The sequence below is a fragment of the Callospermophilus lateralis genome, chromosome 1 (assembly GCF_048772815.1).
Source record: "Callospermophilus lateralis isolate mCalLat2 chromosome 1, mCalLat2.hap1, whole genome shotgun sequence".
Taxonomy (NCBI): Eukaryota; Metazoa; Chordata; class Mammalia; order Rodentia; family Sciuridae; genus Callospermophilus; species Callospermophilus lateralis.
The window spans coordinates 15,938,171-15,963,883 of record NC_135305.1 but is presented as its reverse complement, the minus strand read 5'-3'; the positions used below and the strand labels follow the sequence as shown (position 1 = coordinate 15,963,883).

The 25,713-nt window shown below is 36.1% G+C and overlaps 1 protein-coding gene across 1 annotated transcript in view; it reads left to right on the top strand.

Annotated features, from left to right (window-relative positions):
* Ift56 (intraflagellar transport 56) overlaps positions 1–25,713 on the top strand; it is a 63,488-nt gene that overhangs the window by 12,542 nt on the left and 25,233 nt on the right. The window contains exons 6-10 of the mRNA XM_076860218.1: positions 2,437–2,582; positions 3,795–3,966; positions 14,058–14,132; positions 20,053–20,155; positions 21,720–21,775. Coding sequence (XP_076716333.1) covers positions 2,437–2,582; positions 3,795–3,966; positions 14,058–14,132; positions 20,053–20,155; positions 21,720–21,775 — 552 coding nt within the window. The remainder of the gene's footprint in view (positions 1–2,436; positions 2,583–3,794; positions 3,967–14,057; positions 14,133–20,052; positions 20,156–21,719; positions 21,776–25,713) is intronic.

Genomic DNA, 25,713 nt, shown 5'->3' with positions numbered 1-25,713 from the left:
GGGCATCTAGATTGGTTCCACAATTTAGCTATTATAAATTGTGCTGCAATAAACATTGATGTGGCTGTGTACATCAGTGACAATTTCTCTGAAAGAGAAACTAGGAAAACTACCCCATTAACAAATGGCCTCAAAAAATTCACACAGATATTTAGTAGTTTTCAAGCTTTTCTAGTTTTCTTGGTGAGAGGAATGTGCTATAAAGCTACTCCATCATTAATAAAAGTTGAAATCTTTAATTCAGTTTTGAGAAATATAGTTTATTGTTTTTCTTCTGATGACAAAAATAATGAATGTTCCTTATTGTGCTTTTAGAAAATCATTAAAAAAGTCACACACACACACACCCCCATATACACAAATCAAGATTTCCTATAAGTCTGCCACTTAGAGATAACACTATGGTATTTTGTTCCCTTTTCTTCTAGTTTAAAAAAATCATATCTTTTAAAAATATATGAATATTATCAAATTTGGTTATATATGTTGTATATATTTATATATATATACACACACACACACACACAAACACACACATACTGTTTTATAACCAGGTTTTTCCACTTAAAAATGTCTCAAACATTTTTCCACATCACAAGATATTCTATAGAAGAGATTGTAATGGTATCTCATGGGCTGAGAATGCACCACAGATGTGTTTCTAAAACAGCACTCCAATTTTTTTTACATTTAAAAATAGGGTATGTCACACAAACACTTTATTTCTGGCTTCTTTTGAAAAATTGAAAAATTTAAAACTCTGAATTCCTATTTCTACATGCAGCAAATTGTAGATTTGAAGATTGAAGCTGAGTAGATGGAGTAGGTTGTCTCCATTTCCCCCCTAATCTTGTCCTATAACAACATTTTAATTTGGAACCTCACTACTCTGTTCTGTACTTGAATGTCTTCACAACATCTGTCTAACAGATGTGTCATAATTCATTGTCCTATTGTTCCTCAATTGGATTGTTTTATAATTTTTATGCCTCGAGAAATAGTATCATTTGAAACTTTTTTAAAAATTAGTTGTTGATGAACCTTTATTTTATTTATTTGTATGTGGTACTGAGAATCTAACCCAGTGCCTCATGCATCCTAGGCAAGCGCACTACCCCAGCCCCATGAAACTTTTTTTTGATATGTATTATAAATTAATCAGAGTGCAGGCAGATAAGAAAAATTAGACTCAATAAAGACCTTTCCAAGACAGACTTTAGAATACAGCCTATAGAATATAGTATAGGCATTCATTAGCTGACAACTAATGTTTATTTTACAAATTAAACAGTAATTTACAAAATTACCTGTAATAGGGGCTGGGGATGTAGCTCAGTGAGAGAGCTCAAGCTAGCATGGACGAGGCCTTGGATTTAATATCTACCACCATAAAGAAAATATTATCTGTAATATGTCACTGACCAAACTAGAGATGAGCTTCAGAATTTATTGTTTTGTGGAAACAGATTCTTTTAAAAATTTTTAAGCAAATAAGCCAATTTTACACCAGGCAGGAGTGAGCAATCTACATATAAAGGGTCACTATCAAATCTATCTGTTCTGAGGTGGAGGTTGTGGCTGAGCGGTAGAGCCCTTATGATCCTCAGTACCACATAAAAACGAACAAATAAAATAAAGGTATTGTATCCAACTACACCTAAAAAAAATAAATATTTTTTTTAAAAAAATATATCTGTTCTATCCCAAGTATAAGCAAAGGCAGCTATTATTTGCAACTACCACTTAGTAAAATAAGCATATAAGGTTGGAATGGAATTCTGACACCCAAAACAAAATACATAGTAACTAAAGAGAGGATGGAAAAAAATCTAGAACAGAAAATTAAAAATTGTGATCACTAAGTTGCTCAATGAGAAATACATTTTGATTACATATTGTGCACCAAGAAGAAAGAGATACAAAATACCAGATAAATTGTTAAAGGAAGAGGGCAAAGAGATTCGGGTTGGAGAGAAAGAAAATATAAAGAAAGACAAAAGGAAGGTAAGTGGGTGAGGGTGGAGGGTTAGATAATTAATATTAATTGTAAGTTGAAGACTTTCCAACTAGGCAAAGTGATGCACACGTGTAATCCCAGTGACTTGGGAAGCTGAGGCAAGAGGATTGCAAGTTTGAGGCCAGCCTCAGCAATTTAGTGAGACCTGCCTCAAATAAAAAATAAAAGGGCTGGGGATATATAGCTCAATGGGAAAGCACCCTGGATTCAATCCCTGGTACAGAAAGTAAAAATAAAAAGGCTTTTCTTTGCTAAGGCTCTGTCTTGAGGCTATTTACATTCTTTCTCTGGAGAGACTGAAAGCCACAGAGCCTAAGGGAAATAGAAAATGGAAACGCGGTATCCAGAAGAGGTATTGATTTCTCTAACTGTACGCTAATATGAATCTTTACATGTCTCTTCCTCTCTCACAATTTTAGTTTAATGATGAGAAAAAATTGATGAATTTTCATCAGAATCTTCAGGATATCACAGAAGACCAACTCAGTTTGGCCTCAATCCACTACATGCGTTCTCATTACCAAGAAGCTATTGATATATATAAGCGGATACTGCTAGATAACAGGTCTGTGTGCTTTCATGCTTATCTGAAATGTCTTTCATTTTGTTAGTTTCTTTTATGTTTAGTTTGGCTGAAGACCTAGTGTCCTTTGGATTTAGTAGCACTATGGGTTCAAACCTGTTTAGTTGATAATTTGGCATGATTATGAACTCCTTAGGGATTGTTTAGATCAGGATTTCTCTACCTTTTTCATTATCATCCTTCTACAGAGACTTTGTAGACATTGCTTTGTCCCGATTGCCACCCCCTTGAAATTTTAATACGCTTATATATATGTATGTCTTATATATGTAATAATGTGTTTCTATGTGTTAACGTACTTATGAATATCTATGTTTTACCCACAAAATGAGTATGATTTTTTTTCACTCTCCTATAAAGACCAACTTTGCCCCTCTGGTGGGGATATTGCCCCTTTTGAAAATGCATGGTCTAGATGTGTCAATCTCAGTGATGTGATTACATTGTAGGTTACTTGCTGATAAAATTAGAAACAAACCGTTTTAAAGAATTAACGTTCCAACTTTATCACTTACCCTTGGCCTCTTTCCAGTCTCTAAAATGTCTCATCCACCTTTCTTCTCCCCTCTTTTGCATTGCCTTTGAAGTCTCCTGCCTGTTCCCCTTTCCAGTCATCAAGCCCACCTGCCTTCTCTCTTCTCTATATGGAGTGCCTATTTGTTTCCTGTTCAGTTATAGCTTGTGTTAATTTTTCAATATGAACATTCTAAATTTTTCCCTTTCTCTCTCTCTCTCTCTCTGTCTCTCTTTTTCTCTCCCTCCCTCTCCCTCTTCCTCTCTCTCTCTCTTTGATACTAGGGATTGAACTCAGGGGTATTTTACCACTGAGCCACCTCCCCAGCCCTATTTTGTATTTTATTTAAAGACAGGATCTCACTGAGTTGCTAAGCACCTTGCTTTTGCTGAGGCTGGCTTTGAACTTGTCATCCTCCTGCCTCAGCCTCTCAAGCCGCTGGGATTATGGGCATGTGCCACCGTGCCCAGCTCCCTTGCTCTCTAGTTTCCATCTTTTACTCTATTTATATTGAAACACCCAAATATTATACAATGCAAAAGGAGAAAAAAATGTGCTGACTGTATCTTGCCTTTCTTACAGGCAAACTCTCCACCTGTCCTCTTTGCTGTGTTGTCCATTTGATGTTTGTAGTTTGACATTTCTGTGAACTGTTAACTGTTAATTCTTTTCTTTAATAGGGAATACCTTGCCCTCAATGTTTATGTGGCCCTTTGCTACTACAAGTTGGATTACTATGATGTGTCTCAAGAAGTTCTGGCTGTTTACCTCCAGCAAATTCCTGATAGTACCATCGCACTCAATCTTAAGGCCTGTAATCATTTTCGCCTTTACAATGGCAAAGCAGCTGAGGTAGTGATGGAAATGTTTCTAATTGACTTACCTCTGATTTGAGTTACTTTATATTTTCTAAGTTATTCATTCATCTCTGTTATCTCTAATATCCCTTGGTCATTACAAGGATGATTCTATAAGAACCTAATTGTATAAATATTTTTGTTTATTACATAGCGTTCTAAAAATTTTTGCTTCTGAATTCTGTTATATCTAATATTGTAGATAATTTTGTAGATGCCTTATGTTAACCTAAATATGTTTAAAACCAAATGAGTTAGCTTCTTCCTCTAAAATATGTTTATAGCTATGTGGTTGAATATCACCAAAATATATATCCAGTAAACCACCTCAGGGATATATGTCACCCTCTTCTTCATCTCCATATAATCACCCACCGGTTCCTATCAGTTATTTATTCTAGATATTTCTTTTTATCAATCCCCCCATTCTTTTCTGTTATTGCTCTAGTACAAGAGTTCCTCACCTCTTATTTTGGCCCCCTTTTTGTGGGGGTGGGGCAGGGATTGAACTCAGGGGCACTCAACCACTGAGCCATATCCCTAGCCCTATTTTGTATTTTATTTAGAAATAGAGTCTCACTGAAGTGCTTAGAGCCTCGATTTTTTTTTTTTTTTTTTTAGTTGTGTGGACATAATACCATTATTTACTTATCTTTATGTGGTGCTGAGGATCAAACCCAGGGCTTCACACATGCTAGGCGAGTGCTCTACCACCAAGCCACAACCCCAGCCCTAACGCTCACTTTTGCTGAGGCTGGCTTTGAACTCAAGAGCCTCCTGCCTCAGCCTCCTGAGCTGCTGGGATTACAGGTGTGTGCCATGGCATCCGGCTTTATTTTTGCCCTTTGAATAGTTTTCCTGACTCTAGTCCTTGAACTTGGTGAGCATGCCCTACTCTCTTCTTGCCATAGCTTCACATACACCATTCTCACTGCTGCAATGACCCCCTTCTCGGCTTAGTACACTTCAGCTTCTCCTTAAGGCTACTCCAAGAGATAAACATGCAGACATTTTATAAATACTTAGAAATTGGTTAACTTATAGGCACTGTATAGAACACTTCATAACCTTTATTTAATTTTCCTGACAAATCTGTGGATAAAGGCTGTTATAACCTCCTTTTATAGGAAACTGAGAGAAAACAGGAGGCCATATGTTATCATCACCTTTTATTTAACATATCTTAAATAAAACATAATTTTAATAACATCTTAACTAAATAAAGTAATTTAACATTATAGATACATACACGCACACACACTACACACACACACACACACAAGTGTGTGTGTGCACAAATTCTACATTTAGGTAGATAGATAATAGGATGTTCTAGATCTACACATAAATGTATAAATAGATATTTAAGCCAGCAAATAAACTATCAAAGCAAATTTTGTGGAAAAAATGTCTAACAAGGAGTACTATACACACTTCACACTGACGGAGATTCAACCCTGAGTAAACAATGTTTAGTAGTGGGGGAGAAAGTATGTGGGATGGAGAGTACAAAAAACAAAAAACACATTTTGGGGGCAGCAATAGGATATAGATTTTATTTAATTTTGATAATCTTATTAAATCAGGCTTTTTTTTTTTTTTTGGTACTGGGGATCGAACCAAGGGGTGCTTAACTACTGAGCCACATCCCAATCTCTTTTTATTTTTTATTTTGAGACAGGGTCTCACTAAATTGCTTAGGCCTCACTAAGTTGCTGAGGCTGCCCTTGAACTTTCAATCCTTCTGCCACCAGCCTCATGAATTGCTGGTATTGCAGGCGTGTGCCACCATATTTAGCAAATGAGGCATTCTGATTAAATCAGGTATTCTTTTAGTAACTAGTAAAATGAGTTCTGTATTATATGGTTCAGTCAATCTATCAAAAAAAACTAGTAGTTTTCTATTCTTAAAATAATCTGTTCTGTCTTGAAATAATCTGTAATGATTGATTTAATTCTTAAAGTACTTTGAATAACTTGCCCACGATTATACAGCTAACACAATAAGTGGCAAATTCAGGTCTCAAACATATGTCTCTCTAACTGTAAAGTCTATAGACTTAATCACTAAAATTTACACCAAATTTAAGGTTCTTTCTTCTTTACTCTTGGTAAACATGCCTCTATCATCATGCTTATCATTTGATAGTTACTACTATCTTCAATCTAGATAAGCTTACTGGAAGCAAGGACTGAGTTTTTTCACATTTGTGTCTTAGGACCAGGCACAGTGTATGCACACAGTTAATGCCAACGTATGTTGGTTGAATGAGAAACTAAAAGTATGACTGACAAGGAGAATTACATTTTAAGGAGGAGAAGATGCAAAAGAGATCATTAAGATGAAGATTGCAAAAAGGCCATTTGATTTTATTGCAGGTTGAGTATCCTTTATTCAAAGTGTTTGGAACCAGAAGTTTTTAAAATTTCATAGTTTTTTTTTTTTGAATTTTGGAATATTTGCATAGACTTTACCAGTTCAGCAGCCTTAATCTGAAACATATGTCAGTACTCAAAAAGTTTCATATTTCAGAGCATTTCTTTCTTTCTTTTTAATATATATATATATAATTTTGATTAGGGATGCTCAACCTGTACCAGGATTTCCACATTTCCCTTCTGATTAGGAAATCACTATTATTGGGGCTTGAAGCCAGTTTGCAAGGAGATAGGGAGTGAGTAACAGCCTAATTTGGGAATTCTTGTAAAGGATGTGACAGAAGAGAAGACAAGCAGATGATGAAGAAATAGAAGCTTTGAATCTAGGACATTGATTTAAAAAAAAAAAAAAGGAGAAAACCACTGGTTTCAGAAGATAAAGAATTGAGGAACATTTTTTTCCAAACTGGGAACACGTCTTGTAAGAATCAAGATTTTGAGATTGGGATCAGACCCAAATTTCAATCCTGGATTAGTAGCTGTATTGCATTAGATAAAATACTTAACTTCTTTAAGCAGTATCTGTAAAGTAAGGAAAATTATAATACTGACTCATTGAAGGTTGTTGTGGTGATTAAATGATGTTTATAAAGTTCATAACTTGATATACAAAGTAAACTTGCAGTAAATATTAGCTCTTAGCAAATCTTTTGCAGGCTAAAATAGTGAATTTTATTGTTTATTTACATTTAGTGCTTCTGTTTCTTGTTTAAGATATAATTTCTTATCCCAATATCATATTCTTTGATATTATCGTCTAAAAGCCATTTTTGCTTTTTAAATCAAAAATATCTTGTGTGTGTGTGTGTGTGTGTGTCTGTGTTGTGTGTATACTGGGGATTGAACTCAGGGGCACTCAACCACTGAGCCATATCCGCAGCCCTATTTTGTATTTTATTTAGAGATAGGATCCCACTGAGTTACTTAGGACCTCACCATTGCTGAGGCTGGCTTTGAACTCCTTATCCTCCTGCCTCAGCCTCCCAAACTGCTGGGATTACAGGCATGAGCCACTGCACCTGGCTAATATCTTGCATCTTAAGTAACCATTCTTTTTTCTTTCTTTTTAAGAAATCATTCTTGGGGCTGGGGTTGTGGCTCAGTGGTAGAGCACTTGACTAGCATGTGTGAAGCACCAGGTTCGATCTTTAGCCCCATATAAAAAATAATAAATAAAATAAAGTTAAAAAAATCATTCTTAAAAGGATTTTTTTTCTCCAATTAAATGACAAAAGTTGGTACATTAGAAAAGACAAAACACCAATATATGCTTTAAATAGAAAAACAGAAAATTTGGATATAAAAGGACATGTTTCATTCAGACTATTTCTCACAGGGTTTCCAGCATTTGTGTCATGTTTTTACAAAGGTCATTTTTACTTTAACATAGATATAATAACCTACATCTTCTACTTATGTTCTACAACCCCTACTTCTACAACCCCTCTTTTCCTATCCCCCAAAAACTGCTAGTCTATTTTCTATATCCATGTCTTTCCCTATTCTAGATATTCCATACAAAGGAGCTGTATGATACGCAGTGTTTATGACTAGTTTCTTTTGCTTAGCATAATGTTTATAAGGTTCATCATTTTGTAACATATATCAGGATGTCATTTTTATGACCAAATCATTTTCAGTTGTTTGCATATATTACTTTTGTTTTTCCATCATTGGTTGATGGACATTTGGGTTGTTAGCACCTTTTGCCTATTAAGAATAATGCTGCTATAAACTTTTTGTCCAAGTTTTTGTTTGGGCATCAGTTTTCATCCCCCCTAAGGGTAACATTCTTACAGTCAAATGTTGGGTCATTTGGTAACTCCATATTTAATTGTTTGAGGAATTTGCCTATTTTTCCAAAGTAACTGCACTGTTCTATATTCTCACCGGTAGTGTAGAAGGGTTTTGATTTTTCAACATCCCTGCCAATAGTTATCTGACTTTTTGACTCTAGCCATTCTATTGGGTATGAAGTTGCATTTTACTGTTGATTAATAATGTTGAGCATCATTTCAAATACTTATTGGCCATTTGTATGTCTTCTTTGTAGAAATATCTATTCAAGTTATTTGATCATTTTAAAAATTCAGTTGTCTTTTTTTTTAAAAAATGTATTTTTTAGTTGTAGATGGACATAATATCTTTCTTTCTTTCTTTCTTTCTTTATTATGTGGTACTGAGGATCAAACCCAGTGTCTCACACGTGCTAGGCAAGTGCTCTACCACTGAGCTATAGCCCCAGACCTCAGTTGTCTTTTTATTATTGAGGTGCAGTTCAATATTTATTATTGAGGTGCAGTTCAATATTTATTATTGAGGTGCAGTTCAATATTTATTATTGAGGTGCAGTTATGTATTCTAGGTACCAGCCCTTTATTAGATATATGAATCACAAGTATTTTCTTCCATTCTGTGAGTTGTCTTTTCATTTTCATTTTCTTTCTCTCTTTCTTGTGTGTGTATATGATATTGTTCTGTTTTGTTTGTTTGCACTGGGTATTGAACCCAGAACCTTGTAGATGTACTTTGGTACGTGCCTTACTGCTTAAGCTATAGCCACAACCCATCATTTTCTTTTTCACTCCACCCATACTGTTAATTGATTTCAGGGGCACTCTACCATTGAGCCCCATCCCAACCCCTTTTTATATTTTATTTTGAGACAGGGGTCACTAAGTTGCTGAGGTTTGCCTGGAACTTGCAATCCTCCTGCCTCACCTTCCAAGTTGCTAGGATAGCAGGAGTACACCATCATGACTGGCTCTCACTTTCTTAATAGTGGTTTTTGAAGCACAATAGTTTTAAATGTTGATGAAGTCAAATTTGTCTATTTTTTTCTTGTGTTGCTGTGTTTTGGGTGTCATATCTAAGAATCTTTGGCCAAATCTAATCATGAAGATTTACCCTAATTTTTCTCTTAAGAGTTTTGTAATTTTTAAAAAATATTAACTTTTTAGTTTTTTTAGGTGGACACAATATCTTTATTTTAATGTGGTGCTGAGGACCAAACCCAGTGCCCCACACATGCCAGGCGAGCATGCTACCACTTGAGCCACATCCCCAACTCAAGAGTTTTATAATTTTAGCTCTTAGATTTAGGGCTCTGATTCATCTCAAGTTAATACTTGTATATGGTAAGGGATACAATTGTTTTGCATGTGAATATCCAGTTGTCCCAGAACCATTTGTTGAAGAGACTATTTTTTCCCTCATTGAACAATCTTGGCATTCCTGTTAAAAGTCAGATAACCATAGACAGGTACATAGATTTAATCTCTAGACTCAATTCTGTTTCATCATTCTATATGTCTATCTCTTACACCAATACTCTTCTTCTTCTTTTTTTTTTTTTTTTAGATTTATTTTTTTAAACATTCATTTATTTATTTATTTTTATATGGTGCCGAGGATCAAACCCAGTGTCTCGAACATGCTAGGCATGCGCTCTACCACTGAGCCACAACCCCAGCCCTTGATTACTGTTCTTTCGTAGCAAATTTTTAAGTCAGAAAGTGTGGGTTCTTCTAATTTGTTTTTGTTTTCCTTCAACATTGTCTGGGCTGTTCTTGTCTTTTGCAATTCAATATGAATTTTAGAATTAGTTTGTTAATTTCTACAGAAAACTCAACTGGAATTCTAGTAGGGATTGCAATGAATCTGTAGATTAATTGGAGATTATTGCTATCTTAACAATATTAAGTCTTCCAATCAATGAATATAGAATGTTTTCCCCTATATGTAGATGTTCTTTAATTTTTTTCAACAATGTTTTATAGTTTTCAGGAGATAAGTTTTACACTTTTTTGTTACATTTGTTACTAAGTTTTTGCTTTTAAATAATCTTTGTTTTTCTCAGCTTCCCGTTTTCTTTGTTAGTGCTTATTTTTTGTTTTCTTCCCCCCCCCCCCCCGCTTTTTTCTTGGGGGGGGGTTACTGGTTATTGAATGCAAGGGCACTCAACCACTGAGTCACACCCCCAGCCCTATTTTGTATTTTATTTAGACACAGGATCTGAGTTGCTTAGCACCTCTCCATTTCTGAGGCTGGCTTTGAACTCATGATCATCCCACCTCAGTCTCTCAAGCAGGATGACAGGTGTGAGCCACTGCACCATATTTTTATTGGTGCGTTATAGTAGATAATGGTGGGATTTTTATTATATATTCATACATGCTCACACTATAACAAATATAATTTGACCTATCATTCTCCAGTATTTCCCCTTTTTACCTTTTATTTTCTTTTTTTTTTAAATTTAAATATTTATTTTTTAGATATCGGCGGGCACAACATCTTTGTTTGCATGTGGTGCTGAGGATCGAACCCAGGCCTCACGCATGCCAGGCGAGCGCGCTACCGCTTGAGCCACATCCCCAGCCCCTTTTATTTTCTTAAACATTGTCACATGGGTGTTTTGTGATCTGAGCTTCAGGGTTTGAATTTCTGAAATTTATATGGTTTGTTTCTCCTGATTCTTCCTTATGGAATTCAGTTTCTCCCTATTTCAGGTTATCTTTGTGTGCTGGACACAGTATTTGAAAAATTACTTATAGGACTAACTTAACAATGAAGACACTTTCCTCCCTAAAGAATATATTTTCTGGAGCTGGGGTTGTGGATCAGTGGTAGAGCGCTTGCCTAGTCTGTGTGAGGCACTGGATTTGATTCTCAGCACCACATAAAATTACGTGAACAAAATAAAGGTCCATCAACATCTAAAAAAATATTTTTTTAAAAAAAGAATATGTGCTCTCTCACCAAGTGCTTGGTAGAACTCTGAGACCAAGCCCACCTTAAACCAAAGCTAAGAACAGAGAGTCCCTAACTGTACACCGGATTCTAACTGAGCTGTATTTCTGTGCAAGGCTTATTCTAGTTCTGTTCCATCCTTCCTTTACCAGTGTGGCTCTTTGGAATCCCAGATGATAATGAGAAGGGTCTCCTGTTAGATTTCCCACCTTTTTCTTGCCCTAGGCTTTGTTTTTTGTCCTTCTTGCCTGGGCAGATTATCAACTAAAAGTTCTAATTTTAAAAGTTCTAATTTTATAGGCTTCCAGGAAGAAAAATGACAGCCATGCTTTCTTACTTCTCTGGATTTATTCTTTCTCCTTCATTTTGACCTGACAGCTCTTTCTTTGTCATCTCTTTGGCATGCTTAAGAAAATGTTTTAATAATTCCTCTATGTTTTTAGTTTTTTTTCCCCAGTGGGAGCAGTAATTTGAATAATCTGGCCTAGTGGCCATGAAAATGTTATCCGGGGCCGGGCGTGGGTGGTGCACACCTGTAATCCCAGAGGTTCTGGATACAGAGGCAGGAAGATCACAAGTTCAAAGCCAGCCTCAGCAATTTAGCAAGGCCCTAAGCAACTCAGTGAGACCCTGTCTCTAATAAAAATACAAAATAGGGCTGGGGATGTGGCTCAGTGATCAAGTGCCCCTGAGTTCAATCCCTGGTACCCCCCCAAACCAAAAATTTTAAAAAATGTTATCTGAGAGCCCAAGGGTCCCTGAGACCCATGTCTCAGAGCCTTTGAGGCAGGGCCAGGACAGAATGAGGCAGGTGGGCTGCCTGGGAATGGAGTTTAAGTGTGGGCGCTCACACCACTCGCACAAAGCGCCTCCTTCCATGTGTCCTGGGAAGCTCATTTGTCTTACCGCTGGTCCCTGCTGGTCCTGCCAGCTTATTCATCTTGTATTAAACCAGAAAGTAATAAGGATATTCATAGATAATGTTAAACAGAGCCATTTTTCTCACCAAACTTTTGTTGGCAAATATCATTTTGTTAAAATAAAAAATATTTATGTTTACATGTAGTGGGGTTATTATTGCTATTGTTTTTAAATTTTTGTTGTTGTTGTATTTGGACACAATATACCTTTATTATAGTTATTTATTTTTATGTGGTGCTGAGGATCAAACCCAGCACCTCGCGCCTTGCACATACTAGGCGAGCGCTCTGCCACTGAGCTACAACCCCTATTACTGCTATTTTTGATTAACCAAATACTTAAAATTTTGTTTTAATTTCTTTTATGATAAATATAAATGGCTATAACTCACATAAACAAAAGCCCTTTGAGATCCTTAAAGTATAAAAGGGATTTTGAGTCCAAAAGGACTAAAAAAAAAACTACTGCTAATCTAGCCTAGTATTACCCAAAAATTTGAATTGCTGTGGTGGACAAAGAAGGGATTAATAAAAGGATTGTTGGTGGGTGTGGTCATACATGCCTATAATCCCAGCAATTGGTGAGGCTGAGGATTTAAGATTTGAGGGTAGCCTGGGCAACTTAACAAGACACTGTCTCAAGATAAAATAATAAAAGGATAAGAGTATAGCTCACAGCTACAGTGTTTGCCTAGCACGTGTTAGGCCTTGGGTTCAATCCCTACCACAAAAAGGAAACAAGGTGCGGGGGCAGGGCGTGGAGATTGCTAAAAAGTTGTAAGAATTCAACAATTTTATACAGAAAATCTTAACTATCCACTAATGGGAGTAGAAAAGAATAGAGGAAGATTACTCAAAAATATGGATTTTGCAAAAAACTATAAGTAAATAGCAGAAAGATTAGTAGAGTAGAGCCAGCTGTGATGGCATACGCCTTTAATCCCAGTGGTTTAGGAGGCTGAGGCAGGAGGATCACAAGTTCAAAGCCAGCCTCAGCAATTTAGCGAGATCCTAAGCAACTCAATGAGACCCTGTCTCTAAAGAAAATATAAAAAAGGACTGGGGATGTGGCTCAGTGTTTAAGTGGCCCTGGGTTCAATAACCAGTACCAAAAAAAAAAAAAAAAAAAAAAAAAAAAAATCAGTAAAGTAGAGGGGAACAGAAGGTAGGAGGAGTAGAGAGAAAGGAGACTGCATTAGAGTAAATTATGTTTTATGCCTTTATAACTATGTCAGAATGAATCCTAAATGTTATATGTAGCTTAAAAAAGCTAATGAAATTTTTAAAAATATGGATTGTTAATAGAAGTAGCAGAAAGTTGAGGAAGGGGATAATAAACCTAGGGACTTAGTGAAGACTCTGTGGAAAGGCTGACTATTTGTTTTTCTTTCTCTTTTTTTTTTCTTCTTTTAACTAGCTAATTTATTTAAACTTCACAGTAATAGGAATTAGGGAATTATTATTAAAGACAGAATTTCTCAGCAGGCTACTATGTAGCCCTGACCATTTGTCCTTGAATGAGTAAAGGGGACAAGAGAAGACCTAGGAAATAATAAGACACAGGGAAAAGACACTTAGATTATGTTATGTAAACAAAAGTCAGTTTAGCAGGAAGGAGGGAGGAACCACGAGAATCAGGATGTGGGTCAAATTGAAGAATCAACCTTAGTTGTTAAAGATTAGCTTCCTTATCACTGTTGGCACTGAGAGAAAAGTTTTACTCCAGGAGCTTTCAGACGTGAGGGTGCTATTTTTCAAACTTGCTGCTTACTATGAGTTTCAAGACTCTTCACTTTTATAAGCCTCACTGTTCTTGTCTATAAAATATGAATAATAATAATTACACTGACAGAGTCATGAGAATCAAATGAAATAGCACATTAAATTCTTTGTAAAATATAAATCATTGTATAAATATGTGGAATAAGAGCTATACACTTGATATTTTCATAAATCTTTGCTTTTTAATTTTCAGGCAGAACTCAAAAGCTTGATGGACAATGCTTCTTCATCCTTTGAATTTGCTAAAGAACTCATCAGGCACAATCTGGTGAATAACGGTTTCCCGTCTTGACTGACTTCAGTCCTACTCTACTTTGGTACATCCCAGAAATTAGAAAGATGAATAAAAGGAGGTGCCCCAACATATATTGGTCCTCTCCAAAGGAATGCCTCCTTATTGAGAAAGAGAGAAAATGAATTGAGGATATCAGTCCCTTTCCTTGAGGAAATCTTTTTTGGGAGGGCAGAGATATATATATTACCTTTGGAAGGAAGCTCAAGGCAGTATAGATCCCAATGTTTGGTTTTTGATCAAAGAAAATATATCCTTGTGGGTAGAAAAAATGGCAAAGATTTTCTGGTCTTGGAAAGAAGGCCAAGATTTTCTGGGACATGGACCTTGAACAACCGTGATATATGAAGGATTGCATACACATTGATCTTACTGGAAGTAAGTAAGTTTGTACTGGGGAATAGTGGAAAGTAAAGTTGGGCAGGGTGGTTAGGTTTAGGGCTAGATTATGATGGCCATTGTTTTAAAAAAAAAAATTCTGAGCTCAGATTAAGTTTGATTCTATTGGCCATGTAATGTAGTGAGATACAGTGCAGCTGCTTTCAACTCAGATACCAGGAACTTTGGGCAAGTTAGGTAATATTTGTGAGTCTCAGTTTCCTCATCGGTAAATCATGATAATAATAACTTTATATTTTCCTTCTGATTTCTCCGGGTTTTTTAGCATTAATTCTTCTAGTCCCCAAGCTGAAAACCACAGCTATTTTAGACTCTCCCCTTCCCTTTGTCTCTAATATCTTTTTTTTTTTTTTTTTGATAGCAGGGATTGAACTCAGGAGCAGTCAATTACTGATCTCATCCCCAGCCCTGTTTTGCATTTTATTTAGAGACAGGGTCTCACTGAGTTGCTTAGCACCTCATCATTGCTGAGGCTGACTTTGAACTCATGATCCTCCTGTCTTAGCCTTCTGAACTGCTGGGATTATAGGCATGCACCCTGTGCCCAACTTTTTTTTCTAATATCTACTAGTCACTAAACTCTAGTAATTCTTTCTTTGCAATGACTTATATTAAATCCATGTCTTCTCTAGGTCAGTTCTCCATCAAAGATAAAATTGTATTTGGATAGCTTCTATTATGGGCTCCTGCTGCTAATTTTTTCACTTCTAAACTAGTTTATAAGTTCAATTATATCTTTTATGGAGAATAATGCATTCGAGATAATAGGTTGGAACTTAAGTTTGGAGTATGTTGGACAAGGTGGTGCATACCTGTAATCCCAGCAGCTTGGAAGGATTGCAAGGATTCCAGTCTCAACCACTTAATGAGACCCAGTCTCAAAATAAAATATAAAAAGGGCTGGAGACGTGGTTCAGTGGCTAAGCTCCCCTTGGTTCAAGGCTAAGTTTAAGAGTTATCATAAGAGTCTCGGCAAATAAATATGGAAGATTTTCACTTGGTGAAGTCCTGACAATTATATATGGAAGAAAGGATGGGGATATAGGTCAGTTGGTAGAGTGCTTGCCTTACATGCACAAGGCCATGAGTTCAATCCCCAGCACCACGAAAACAAAAAAACAACACCATGGATATATATGGAAAAAAGGATTAAAAATATAAATTGATGATTTCAAAAGAGCATTTGTACTTAGGGGGCCAGAGAAAGGAGAGTCAGCATATGAAACAAGAAAGGGCAGACAAGAAGGGCCAACCTAGGGGCTGAGATAGTGGCTCAGCAGTAGAGTGTTCGCCTAGCACGTGTGAGGCCCTGAGTTCGATCCTCAGCACCACATAAAAATAAATAAATAGATAGATAGATATATAAAATGAAGGTATTGTGTTCAACTACAACTAAAAAAAATAAATATTAAAAAAAAAGAAGAGCCAACCTAGATAATGTCATGTTACTTACAACTGCCCATTTTAATCATCTGGGAGGTTTTTGAAACTAATTATGGACTCTAACCCCAGGGATTCTTAGATATACATATATTCTGGGGGTGGGATGGTGAATGGTCTCTCTATGTTGCCCAGGTTGGCCTTGAATTCCTGGGCTTAAATGATCTTCCTAAGTCAGTCTCCCAAGTAGCTAGGATTATAGGTACATACAACCATACCCAATCTTCCAGGGATTCTTATTTAATGGTTGAATTGGGACCCAGCTACTAGTGTTTTTCTTAAAAGCTTCCTAGATGGATGTAATGTACAGCTCAAGGTAAAGAAACACTATATATGTATAGAACTGGAAGAAACACATTAGATAGTAAATGGAGTTAGCCTTGGAGAATAGAATTAGAGAGGGAAGTAAGAATACAGAAATTTCCTCTTTCCTTTGAGATGCTGTATTTAAGTTTTTTTCTAATAACCACATAATATTTCTGTAATTTTTTAAAGTCTGAAGAATGTTAAAGCAACATAAATGATTGTTAAGAATATCAATTTTTGAAGTCAGATATGAGGTCAAAATCAAACTATACTATGTACTAGCTTTGTGACTTCAGGTAAGTCACTTAACATTGCTGGGTTTCAGTGTTCTCATGTAAAATAGGAAAAAAAATTTTTTTTTCATGGATCATTGACATATAGATTTTATTTTATTTTATTTTATTTATTGGTTGTTCAAAACCTTACAAAGCTCTTGACATATCATATTTCATACATTAGCATACATTAGCTTCAAGTGAGTTATGAACTCCCATTTTTACCCCAAATACAGATTGCAGAATCACATGGGTTACACATCCACATTTTTACATAATGCCATACTAGTAACTGTTGTATTCTGCTACCTTTCCTATCCTCTACTATCCCCTCTCCCCTCCCCTCCCATCTTCTCTCTCTACCCCATCTACTGTAATTCATTTCTCACCTTGTTTATTTTCCCATTCCACTCACAACCTCTTATATGTAATTTAGTATAACAATGAGGGTCTCCCTCCGTTTCCATGCAATTCCCCTTTTCTCTCCCTTTCCCTCCCACCTCATGTCTCTGTTTAATGTTAATCTTTTCTTCCTGCTCTTCCTCCCTGCTGTATTCTTAGTTGCTCTCATTATATCAAAGAAGACATTTGGTATTTGTTTTTTAGGGATTGGTTAGCTTCACTAAGCATAATCTGCTCTAGTGCCATCCATTTCCCTGCAAATTCCATGATTTTGTCATTTTTTAGTGCTGCATAATACTCCATGGTGTATAGATGCCTCATTTTTTTTAATCCATTCATCCATTGAAGGGCATCTGGGTTGGTTCCACAGTCTTGCTATTGTGAATTGTGCTGCTATGAACATCGATGTGGCAGTATCCCTGTAATACGCTCTTTTAAGGTCTTCAGGGAATAGTCCGAGAAGGGCAATAGCTGGATCAAATGGTGCTTCCATTCCCAGCTTTCCCAGGAATCTCCATACTGCTTTCCAAATTGGCCGAAACAATTTGCAGTCCTACCAGCAATGTACAAGAGTACCCTTTTCCCCACATCCTCGCCAGCCCTTGTTGTTGTTTGACTTCATAATGGCTGCCAATCTTACTGGAGTGAGATGGTATCTTAGGGTGGTTTTGATTTGCATTTCTCTGACTGCTAGAGATGGTGAGCATTTTTTTCATGTACTTGTTGATTGATTGTATGTCCTCTGAGAAGTTTCTGTTCAGGTCCTTGGCCCATTTGTTGATTGGGTTATTTGTTATCTTATTGAAGTACTTATTTTTTTGTCATAAAATATAAATAAAATATTGTGTATAAGGTACTTTTTATATAGCAAATACATATTATCACTTATCTGAAAAACTTGGAACCAAAGTTTTTCTTCCATATATAATTCAATTCCAGATTTTTAAAAATTTGCAAACACATAAGATGTGTTGGGATGGGACCCACGTCTAAACATGAAATTCACTTATGTTTCGTATGCACCTTATATACATAGCCTAGAGATAACCTACATAATATTTTTAGTGAGCCTGAATTTTGACTGTGACCTGTCATATGAGATCACATGTGGAATTTTCCACTTGTGGCATCATGTCAGTACTCAGAAAGTTTCAGATTTGGGATTTGCAGATTAAGGATGCTCAGTCTATAGTAAGCATTTAGTAAATGGTGCTGTTCTTCATAGTGTCATCTTGAAGTCAACAATGTCACAATTGCAGACACACTGGAGCAAGCAGACAGAAAAGTTCTTTGAATTTGGTTAAATAGGTTAATTTGTGACTTGAGGGAGTATGTTTACTAATGTGCTAAGAGAAAAAGCCAATTTAGGGAGGAGGTTAAGGAATGAGAAGGTAAGAAGAAATTAGAAGCAGTAAGCTACATACTTTAGAAACATAGCATTGAAAGAAAGAAAAATAGGGCACTCTCTGAAGGAACAATGGGGCCAAGTGGAAGACTTCAAGAAAACAAAACCCCTGTGTGTTTAAAGTTGAGAAGTAGGACCAATGCTTCAGTAAGAGTGAAGATACATTAATCAATGGAGAGACAAGGTTCAAATGGAGTCAGGAGGCATGGGATCAGGAGGGCAGGTGAGGGGCTGGGGTTGTGGATCACTGGCAGAGCACCTGCCTAGCATGTGTGAGGCACTGAGTTTGATCCTCAGCACCACATAAAAATAAATAAAGGTTTTGTGTTCATCTATAAAATATGTAAAAATACCTATTTAAAAAAATACCTATTAAAAAAAAGCCAGGTGTGCTGGAGCTGTAGCTCAGTGGCAGAGCACTTGCCTAGTGTGTGTGAGACACTGGGTTTGATCCTCAGCACCACATAAAAATAAAGAAAATAAAGACATTCTGTCCATCTACAACTACAAAAAAAAAAAAAAGGCACGTGAACCTGGTGTGGTGATGCATTCTTATAATCCCAGGTACTCAGAAGGCTAAGATAGGAGGATCACAAGTTCAAGGCCAGTCTCAATAAGAAAGATCCTGTCTCAAAAAATAAAAAGGGCTGGGGATATAGTTCAGTGGTAGATCACTCTTGGGTTCAATTCCCAGTACCAGTAAATAAGAAAGAAGACAGACAAAGGAGTTAATCTTGGAAAAACAAGGGACTACTGCAGAGGAACCAAAATGATGACAAAATAGGAAAATTAAGGTAAAAATGAAGAGATTATGTAGTTCATGTCTGATAGCCTTGATTTCTATATATTGTGAAACAACTTACTATGTATTAGGCACTGTGTTAGGCTCTGGAAATACAACAGTGTGCAAAACCAATTCTCTTCATGGATGTTTTTTCTACTTTTGGTTCCTTAGCTTTTTTCTACAGATAAAATTTATTTGTCCCCCACTTGAGCAGTCTGTAGGGTAGCAGGGGAGTGACTTGTTCCTGCTGTAACCCCAGTACTTATAATAAAAACAGGCATATAGGAGGTGCTATTGAATATTAACTGAATTAATTAAATATTATCTGCTGTGTGCCACACATCTAGCCCACTTTGACTCATTGAATTCCAGCTACTTGGGAGACTGAGAAATGAGAACCCACAGTTAGAGGCCAGCTTCGGCAGTATAGTGAGACCCCACCTCAAAACATAATATGATAAGGGCTGGAAATGAAGCTTAGTGGTAAATCACCCCTGAGTTTAATCCTCAGTACCACAAAATAAATAAAAAAATAAAAGCTTAGTGGTAAATCACCCCTGAGTTTAATTCCCAGTACCACAAAATAAATAAATAAATAAAAGAAGAAAAAGGATAAGAGAGTGATGGTTTTAGGTCAGTTTCAGGGTTAAAGTGAAATATTTAAATATGACAGGGGTGTTAAGAAGGATCAAAAGTAGAGAAGAGGGAAAAAGAGGAGAGGGTAAGAGGCATAGAAATTAGGTAATAATTCATCCAACAATAAATATTCCCAACGTGTTAACTGATTCCCAGGACTGGTTTAGTGGGATATCATGAACCCAATTTTTAAACATTTTCACTAATAAATATATACCTGCTGCAGTAACATAATTTCTGTATCTCTAGGTTGTTTTCCGAGGAGGAGAAGGGGCCTTACAGGTTTTACCGCCTCTGGTTGATGTCATTCCTGAAGCTAGGCTAAACCTCGTGATTTACTACCTTCGTCAAGGTAAGAAAAATATGTTATAGTCTTATAATGAGAATTTTAAAATATTTAACCTCTGATTGAACTACTTGCTTAAACTTTTTAAATCTGCAATACTTCTAAAGGTACATTTGCAACAAGTTTATAGGACATAACAAATTTATTGGTGCTTATTAATGTGCTTTTTCTTTCTTCTCTTTTCTCTTCTGTTAGTACCTACTTTTTCCTTGTTGTTTTTCTTTTTTCCCCTCTAATTGTTCTGTCTTCTATCCATTCCCTTTTGATTTCTCATGTTTTTCTTCCATTTCCCTTGTAGTAGTTCTTCCTTTTTCTCGTTCCTCCTTATATATAATATATATTCACATTTTCTCGTGTGGTTTTTAGAAATTATTAACTTTTAAAATTTATCCTAATTGTCTGTCTGTTTCTGTGTACGTCGGGCACCTTATGAGATACATGATTCAAAGAGAATGTGGTATCTATTGACCCTAAACAAAGACCGTTAGACATACCTCAAGTCGTTTTTCCCTAAGTTCCCAGGACAGGGTAGTGGCTACCATGCATTTGTGGTGGCAGTCTGTCTTGGAAGAGGAAAAAGAGGAGAGGGTAAGAGGCAGACCAACAGTGAGGGTCTTTTTAGGTATGTGGTAGAAACCAACCAGACCACATTTTGCTCACTGAAGAAAATGTGGTTATTAAAATGACAATATGGACTTGCAAACAGTCCTCTCTCTTTTATATATAAGTAAAAAGAAATACTTTTGGACAAGAATTAAAGAAACAGTGTATACATTTTATAAATTTAGTTTATTATGAAAAAAATTTTTTCTTCTGTTTGTACCATGGGATTGAACCTAGGGGTGCTTAACCACTGAGCCACACCCCAGCCCTTTATTATTATTATTATTTTGAGACAGGGTATTGCTAAGTTGCTAACGGCCTCTCTAAGTTGCTGAGGCTGGCTTTGAACTTGCAATCCTCCTGCCTCAGCCTCCCAAGCTTCTGGGATCATAGGCATGTGCCACCACTCCCAGCTAATATGAAAAATTTTAAATGTGAACAAAAGTAAATATTATAATAAATGTCCAAGAATTCCAGATTCAATAATTTTAAAGATATTGCCAATCTTTTTATCTATCACTTAATTTTTTTGTTCCTGAAAATTTTAAAACAAATCTTAGACTTCATCATTCCATTCTTATACAGTTTTTAAAATGGTCATTTTTCTTATCGAAAAACAATGCCACTTGCATATTCTTGACTTGAATATATTTAGGTGTCTCATGGTTTAATATAAGTTTTCTAAGGATATTTGATTATCTTTGGTATAACTGTGCAAGATTCTCCAACAACTTGATGGAGAATTAGAGGGCAGACAAAACAGATGATATTGTCTGTGAGTGTATATTTTACAGGGTTGGGGATCAAACCCAGGGCCTTGAATATGTGAGACAAATGTTCTACAACTGAGCTATATCTTCAACCCTATTTTCTGTGAAAATTTGAATATAGAAGATCTAATCTTTCTTGGGACTGCTTCAGAAGGGTTTGCTTAAAAACATTGATATGTTTATTTCTTAAATTTCAGATGATGTACAAGAAGCTTATAATTTAATTAAGGATCTAGAACCTACTACTCCTCAGGTAATAGAGAATATGGAAAGTGGAACTTTGGAAATATAGATAGGAGATATATTAGAGAAGAGTCCTGCTTGTCGAATGCCAAAAGAGACTATATATATATTGATCTAGGAATGTTTTACGAGACTTTTGATATGAGAATGAATGTTCTGGGCTTTTATTTATTTTTTTATATATGACAGCAGAATGCATTACAATGCATATTACACATATAGAGCACAATTTTTCATATCTCTGGTTGTATACATAATATATTCACACCAATTCGTGCCTTCATACCTGTACTTTGGATAATAATGATCATCACATTCCACCATCATTAATAACCCCATGCCCCCTCCTTTCCCCTCCAACCCCTCTGCCCTATCTAGAGTTTGTCTATTCCTCCCATGCTCCTGTTCCCTATCCCACTATGAATCAGCCTCCTTATATCAAAGAAAACATTTAGCATTTGGTTTTTTGGGATTGGCTAAGTTCACTTAGCATCATCTTCTCTAACTCCATCCATTTACCTGCAAATACCATGATTTTATTCTATTTTATTGCTGAGTAATATTCCATTGTGTATATGCCACATTTTTTTAATCCATTAATCTATGGAAGGGCATTTGGTTGGTTCCACAGTTTAGCTATTGTGAATTGAGTTGCTATAAACATTGATGTGGCTGTGTCCCTGTAGTATGCTGTTTTTAAGTCCTTTGGGTATAGACTGAGGAGAGGGATAGCTGGGTCAAATGGTGGTTGTTCTGGTTTTTTTGGTTAAAATCGCTTATATGGAGTTGATTCCTCAAAAGATTAATGTTTGATATATTAAAACATAGAATTCTGATAAAACTAACAGGTATATGTACTTATCTCACTAGTATAATTGTAACTTGTCTTTATCCCCCATTAGATTGTTAATTTCTTATAGTTAGGGGATTTATCTGTATTATATCTCCAACAATGTATACTAAGTACACAGTAGGTATTCTCTTTATTGAATGAAGGACTGAATGAAAATATTACCAGACCCCTTGGAGTATAAGCAGTTATATTTCTCAAATGTATTAGAAGTTTCAGCATCTTTTGTGCTATTTTTTTTTAAGAGAGAGAGAGAGAATTTTTTTTAATATTTATTTTTTAGTTTTCGGCGGACACAACATCTTTGTTTGTATGTGGTGCTGAGGATTGAACCCGGGCCGCACGCATGCCAGGCGAATGCACTACCGTTTGAGCCACATCCCCAGCCCTTTGTGCTGTTTTTAAAATGTATTTCTTAGTTGTCAATGTATCTTTATTTTTTTTTTATAGTCAGTGCTGAGAATCAAGCCCAGTGCCTCACACATGCTAGGCAAGTGCTCTACCACTGAGCTACAACCCCAGCCCCTTTTCTGCTATTTTTTAATGGGCCCTTTTAAAGAAAAATTGCTAAACCTGCTAAGGAAGGTATCTGTTAAAGAATTAAACCAAGTCTGAAAATAGGGATACAGATGAGGCCCCAGACTCTAAAAAGAAAGAATATCTTACAAATATGAAGGATTTTTTTAAGGAAAAGGATTATAACAAAGGAAAGTTATAACATTGGAAAGGGAAAAAAGAATATATATATATATATATATATGAATGATTTGGACACAGAATAGCAGTGACTAATAGGGTGATAAAAATGATTACATATGGGGGGATCCAAAGTGGCAGGCTAGAGAGAGGCTGCATTCTGTATCACTCTGGGACCTGGGATTCAAGTAGTGGGAATACTGTTTCTCTGCCGAGTGATTAGAGGACCCTCCCCCCATAGCTGCTCCCGCGCAGGAATCACACCACTGTGCCACACAGGTCTCTAAGACTGAGCGTCAGTGCAGGACTCCCAGTCACTCATCCACACAGGTCCTCCAGGTGCCTAAGTAGGATCACCAGCATTAGCACCCACTCAGGACTCTAGGCTGCCCATCTAAACAGGAGCTCCAGCTACCACTCCCATGTAGACCCCCATCTACCAATGTGGGGCTCCTCCAGTTGCCTCCATCTTGGGGCATTGCAACTACTGCCACAGTCCCCTTCATGTGGTAGCCTGCACCTGGGTCCAAAGGCAACCACCAGCCATAACAACTGCACTCCACAGAGCTGCATCTCTGAACACACAGTTCAACCCCACCGCCTTGCCCCACCCAACCCAACAACCCATTGCTGGAAGCAGCTGCCTACATCTTTGGATACTTTCATTGCCATCTTTAGTTGGGGCACAACACAATAATTCTGGGTGACTTTAACATACCTTTTTCACCACTGGATAGATATTCCAAACAAAAGCTAAACAAAGAAACTGTATAACTCAATAATACAATCAATAACTTAGACTTAACAGACTTATATAGAATATTTCATCCATCAGTGAGTGAATACACTTTCTTTTCAGAAGCACATGGATCCTTCTCTAAAATAGACCATATATTATGCCACAAAACTCTTAGCAAATTCAAAAAAATAGATACTGTGGTTAGAGCAGGGGCTCAATGGTAGCATACTTGCCTGGCATGTATGAGGCACTGGATTTGATTCTCAGCACCACATATAAATAAATAAATAAAATAAAGGTCTATCAACAACTAAAAAAAATTTATTTAAAAATTAAAAGGGGGCTGGTCTAGTAGCTCAGTGGTAGAGCACTGTCCTAGCATGTGTGATGCCCCGGGTTCAATACTCAGCACCACATATAAATATATGAATAAAATGAAGGTACATCAAAAACTAAAAAGGAAAAAAATAGAGATAGTAGCCTGCATTCTATGGTTATAATGGAATAAAATTAGAAATCAATGAGAAAATAAAAAACAGAAGCTACTCTAACATCTGAAGACTAAATAATATGCTATTGAATGAACAATGGGTTCCAAAGACATCAAGGAGGAGATCAAAATTTTTAGAAGTGAATGATGTGAACACTGATACAGCATATTGAAATCTCAGGAACACTATAAAGGCAGTACTAAGGAAAGTTCATTGCATGGAGTTCATTTCTTAAAAGAAGAAAAAGTCAACAAATAAATGACCTACCATTACATCTCAAAACCCTGGAAAAAGAAGAACAAAAGCAGAAGACAGGAAATAATTAAAATCAGAGCAGAAATCAATGAAATTGAAACAAAAGAAACAATTGAAAAAATTGACAAAACAAAAAGTTTGGTTCTTTGAAAAAATAAATAAAATCGACAGTCCCTCAAGCCATGCTAACAAAGAGAAAGAGAGACAAAACTCAAAATTACTAACATCTGTGATGAAAAAGGAAATATCATGATGGACACTACAGAAATACTGAAGATATTTAGAAATTATTTTGAAAATTTATACTCCAATAAAATAGAAAATTTGAAGACATTGATAAATTTCTAGAGTCATATGATTTGCCCAAACTGAATCAGGATGATATCCACAAGTTAAACAGATCAGTTTCAAGCAATGAAATAGAAGACTCCATCAGAAGCCTACCAACCAAGAAAAGCCCAGGACCAGATGGATACACAGCTGAGTTCTACAAGACCTTCAAAGAAGAACTAATACCAATATTCTTCAAATTATTTCATGAAATAGGAAAAAAGGAACACTTCCAAACTCATTCTATGAGGCCAATATCACCCTGATTTCAAAACTACAAAAAGACACATCAAGAAAAGAAAATTTCAGACCAATATCTCTAATGAACATCGATGCAAAAATTCTCAATAAAATTCTGACAATTGAATACAAAAACATATCAAAAGGATAGTGCACTGTGATCAATTGAGGTTCATCCCGGGGATGCAAGCTTGGTTCAATATATGGAAATCAATAAATGTAATTCATCACATCAATAGACTTAAAAATAAGAATCATATGATAATCTCAATAGATTTTAAAAAAGCATTCAACGAAATTCAGCACTCCTTCATATTGAAAACACTAGGGAAAAACTAGGGATAACA